At 35.7% G+C, this 5,139-nt stretch overlaps 1 protein-coding gene across 1 annotated transcript; it reads right to left on the bottom strand.

The window, feature by feature from the left end:
- Window positions 1-607: 607 nt before the first annotated feature.
- On the bottom strand, window positions 608-4,280 carry LOC115793600 (histone-lysine N-methyltransferase set-1-like). Its single transcript, XM_030748649.1, has 7 exons — window positions 3,941-4,280; window positions 3,030-3,169; window positions 2,788-2,947; window positions 2,405-2,597; window positions 1,452-1,511; window positions 1,072-1,128; window positions 608-748 (listed from the first exon to the last, which is right to left on the bottom strand). The coding sequence occupies exons 2-7, from the start codon at window positions 3,142-3,144 to the stop codon at window positions 608-610; spliced, it is 726 nt and encodes a 241-aa protein (XP_030604509.1). The 5' UTR covers window positions 3,145-3,169; window positions 3,941-4,280.
- Between the last annotated feature and the right edge of the window lie 859 nt (window positions 4,281-5,139).

The following is a 5,139-nucleotide window of genomic DNA, read 5'->3' as shown; positions in this document are numbered from 1 at the left end:
TTCATGGCCCTAAAAAGGGTGGTTCGTTCAGCTGAACGGACCATCAGAACCACCCTCCCCAACCTGCAGGACATTTACACCAAGCAGTGCAGGCTGAGGGCCATGAAGATCCTAAAACAGCCCAGCCACCCCGGACACTCTCTCTTCTCCCTGCTCCCATCAGGCCGGCGTTACCGCTGCCTGAGGGCTAAGACTGAAAGGTTGAAGAAGAGTTTTTACCCACAAGCCATCCGTCTGCTCAACTCTGAGCCCTAACTGGACCATTATTGCACAATGTAAATATTATAATTTATAAAAGTGTGTATAGTGTATAGTATATAGAGTATAGTGTATAGTGTGAATTACTTTTTTTTTTTTTATTCTTCTTATTTATATGTGTGTGTATATATGGTTGCAGGTACAAAATACATTTCACTGTGCATTGTACTGTGTATAACTGCATGTGACAAATAAACACTATCTTATCTTAATCTTAATCCTTTAACCTAAATGAGGACAATCAAAGAGAAAGTCCACTGAGGGAATAGATAAAACCATGAACCCTCTGATTACTAAAAATCTGCTGCTGTTAAGGCATGTTTTATGATTTTAGGATAGATTACTTCATCTAGGTCCTGATTTGGATTGGTATATGTCCAGTATTTTTAAATCTTAGACAGACTGAAGGACTTGTGCAGATGAAACTTACCTGATGGCGGTGTTCATCATTGCCGGTTTGGTTGCTGACTTCAGGGGTAGAAGACTTGTCCTGAAAACAAAGACATAACTTCATTAAAATCTACCAAAACATATCCAGATATAGTCCCCAGCACGCCTCACTTTATCGACTTTTGGGGACGTTTCTAACACAAATACACTCTCCTTTAACCTAAATGAGGACAATCAAAGAGAAAGTCTACTGAGGGAATGGATAAAACCATGAACCCTCTGATTACTAAAAATCTGCTGCTGTTAAGGCATGTTTTATGATTTTAGGATAGATTTCTTCATCTAGGTCCTGATTTGGATTGGTTTATGTCTTGTATTTTTAAATCTTAAACATACTGAAGGACTTGTGCAGATGAAACTTACCTGAGCGCAGTGTTCATCATTGCCAGTTTGGTTGCTCACTTCAGGGGTGGATTTGTCCTTAAAAGAATGACATAAATTCATTAAAAACTACCAAAACATATCCAGATATAGTCCCCAGCACGCCTCACTTTATTGACTTTTGGGGACATTTCTAACACAAATACACTCTCCTTTAACCTAAATGAGGACAATCACAGAGAAAGTCTACTGAGGGAATGGATAAAACCATGAACCCTCTGATTACTAAAAATCTGCTGCTGTTAAGGCATGTTTTATGATTTTAGGATAGATTACTTCATCTAGGTCCTGATTTAGATTGGTATATGACCTGTATTTTTAAAACTTAGACATACTGAAGGACTTGTGCAGATGAAACGTACCTGATGGCGGTGTTCATCATTGCCAGTTTGATTGCTGACTTCAGGGGTAGAAGATTTGTCCTGAAAACAAAGACATAACTTCATTAAAATCTACCAAAACATATCCAGATATAGTCCCCAGCACGCCTCACTTTATTGACTTTTGGGGACGTTTCTAACAGAAATACACTCTCCTTTAACCTAAATGAGGACAATAAATCAAAATCCGGCTGAGGGCACTGATAAATAAAATTAACTCTCTGATTTTTAAAGAATTGCTTGTATTAAGGTATGCTCCATGACTTTTGGATAGATTTCTCTGTCTCTGTACTGATACTGATTGGTAGGTTTTCTGTTGTTTTAAAACACTGACATAATGAAGGATTTGAGAACATCATGCTTACAAGAGTGTGGGTTGTTTTGGACAATAAATAATAGATTCTTTGGTGATGCAGTAGTTGTTATGATTTGGCCATGGATTTCTTCATCCAAATTTGAATTCTAAATTGCTCTGTATCCTGTCTTTTCCAAAGTGACATGAGGATTTCAGAACATTGCATTTACCTGCATTCATTTGTTGTCATCTACTGCTACTAGAAAGTTAATAAATAAAACCAAAAATCTCAAGAGCCTATAATTGCAGTCTGTGACTATGCAAAACAATTTTTTTGTGCTGAATATATCTTTTATTTAAAACTATCAGATAGAGAACTATTTACATGTGTAGAGTTAATTTATACTATGGGCCATTCAAACATCAGCAAAGCAATTGCCAAAATGTGTACTGACATTCAAAACACTGATACCTAGTCAAAATAAAAACAAGACTTTAAATCTCAGTGTTAAAAATAAGAACACCTTGATCTGAAGAATTTTTATGTGTTTTAAATGCACAGTTTATGTATATGTTTGAGTCAAATTAAAATATGGCAAAACATATCTCATTTTACATTGTGTGCAGTAAATTGGCTTACCATCTTGCGCCAAGGCCAATCAGCTTTTCCGTAGTTATAAGTTATTTCTTCTCCTGGTTCAATGTCTCGGAGGGCAAACAGGCAAAGATGTGGTATCCCTTCAACTTCAACTGTTTTCATCTTACAGTTAGGCCTTCGGTGGTCATCGTTCACTAGTCGTCCCAGTGACTTGTCTTCAATAGAAGCATCAATGCTTGAAGAAAACAGCATCAACATCAGAGTAAATCAGTAAGATGTATATCAGATGTCTATATCAAATGAATTACAGGTAGTTGCTAAAATTGTATTGTATTACCTTTGCATAGTTTTTAAGATCTTGGGACAACCCATTTTAAAAGTATAACATAGGTCCATAATATATTGTAATATGAAATATATCTTACCACCAGCAGGTCCCTTTCCATTTGAAATCAAACAAAAAAACTTCCACTGTATCATTGAATTTATCTCTTTGAAGGTAAGGATCCACTTTAGAAAGCTTTCCACGGTATTCAAGGATAAAATCTCCCTGTTTGAAAAGCTGTGTGGCAATTACACCACGACCTTTAAAAGAAGAAAATATTGGTCTTTTTTTTAAAAAGTTTATTGGTGATCTAACTTTGCAAATGTAAAAATGACACCATACCTTTGCATGGGTTGATGAACTGTTCTGTTAGACCAGTCTTGTCAATTTCCAGCTTAATATAGTATTCTGCGTCATGTTGAGGTTGAACTCTTCTTCTCCTTATAGATGTTTTCATTGTTACTATCAAACCTGTTTTCTCTCTGTAAAGAGGGATTTAAAAACCTTGTTATTCCCCTGGTTCCCTATCAAAGCGCATGATAACATTGCTCAAGCAGAAATAGAAGATGGAACTATATAGAGTATTATATACTTTTTAAAGATTACATATTACGTTGAAATTTAACATTTCTACTTTTAAGTTACAGTTCACTGCAAAGCCCCAGAAGATAAATAAGACCCTGCAGCTTATGTGTGTCACATTGTTTAAAGAAAAAAATGATAGTGCTGTGCATGATGCTCAGTGAGTTTTGCTGTTTAATTAGCACCTCTTAATTAACCTCATGGTTAGCTTGCACATTAAATTTGTAAGGCTGCTAATAAACTTATGTTTTCAAATTGGAATCATCATAGCATAGAAAGCTAAAATGACCTAAACTATTTAAAGTTTGTTTGTCAAAGACCAAGTTTAACCAAAAAAGCCTTAGCTAAGCTAAACGAAGCTAAGTTAAGCTAAGCGAAGCTAAGCGAAGCTAAGTTAAGCTAAGCGAAGCTGATTTAAGCTAAGCGAAGCTAAGCGAAGCTAAGCTAAGCAGCTCTGAATGTCTAATTTACATGTGGCTAACTAATTCCGGCTAATTAGCTTAAACTCATTTTCTAAATTTTCAAGGGCACACCTAGCTAACTAACAGAGAGTCAGAAAAAAAAACCATCAGGGGAAAAATACTGAAATTTCATGTTTTGGTAGATTTTGCTTTTCAGACACTACCTTGTTATAAAAAATTGGTCTAAAGGTCTAAATCTACTTTTCATACCTTTAAACTTGCTCCACATGCTGCTGCTCTCCAGTGCTCACCGCCATGACTGTAGCAAAGGCCTACTGTGACATTGAGGCCTGACCATACCTCCTCGCCCCTCCCCTGCTGTCCTTCCCTCTTGCTGTAAGGACAGCAGGGCCAATATAAAAAAAAACAAAAATCTTTTGTTTGCAAAAACAATCCAACTGTTGCCTTAAGTATCACTTTTATATTTTAAATGTTTTAATAATATGGCTTTACTTATTTATTGTTGTTGATGTTATTGCTCCATTTTATCAAAACAGTGTAACAATATGTAAAGAGTAATATTAGGTCGTAATTATATTCTATCTTAGATTGAAATAGTTTTTTACATATTCAAATAAAGTTGATAAGTAAAATTAAATAAATAAAAATAAATTACAGAACTACATTGCTAATAAATAAAAGAAGCTAAATAAAGAGTTTAGCATGTAGTCCAGGAGTCACCAACCTTTTGGCTGCTAAGAGCTACTTCGTGGGTACTAAGTGATACGAAGGGCTACCAAATTGATACATACAGCTTTTTAAAATTATATCACTTAATGATTTATCTAATTTTGGAACAACTCCACGGGCTACTCATACTACTTGGTGCCCAGGGAGAACCAGGTTGGTGACTCCTGATGTAGTCATTTAAAATTCTGGGATATTGGTATGTTCAATTAAGTACAAGAAGAAGAAGAAGAAGAAGAAGAAGAAAGAAGAAACAGCCTTTATTGTCCCACAGAGGGGAAATTTGGGTGTAACAGCAGCCGCAGTTATTATAAATATAAATAAAAATATAACAATTTACACTATTAAGAAAAGAATATATATATATATAAAATCAACAAACAAGATTAACCTTAATAATACTAATAATAACACTATATACAATGTACATGATGTGCCTGTGTGTTGAACCTTAACAGGCCGGACTATTTACAGTATATTATATATTATCCTACATTGTGTAGGTTATTGTGGTTTTTGTTGGGAGCAGTGATGGTTATAAAGTCTTACAGCTGCTGGGAGGAAGGATCTGCGGTAACGCCCCTTTGTGCATTTAGGATGCAGCAGTCTGTCACTGAAGGAGCTCTCCAGCTCAGCAACAGTTTCATGCATGGGATGGGAGACCTTGTCCATCAGTGATGTTATTTTGGTCAGAGTCCTTCTGTCTCCCACCACCTGCACTG

The sequence above is a fragment of the Archocentrus centrarchus genome, chromosome 15 (assembly GCF_007364275.1).
Source record: "Archocentrus centrarchus isolate MPI-CPG fArcCen1 chromosome 15, fArcCen1, whole genome shotgun sequence".
NCBI lineage: Eukaryota > Metazoa > Chordata > Actinopteri > Cichliformes > Cichlidae > Archocentrus > Archocentrus centrarchus.
This window is presented reverse-complemented; position numbering and strand designations above follow the sequence as displayed.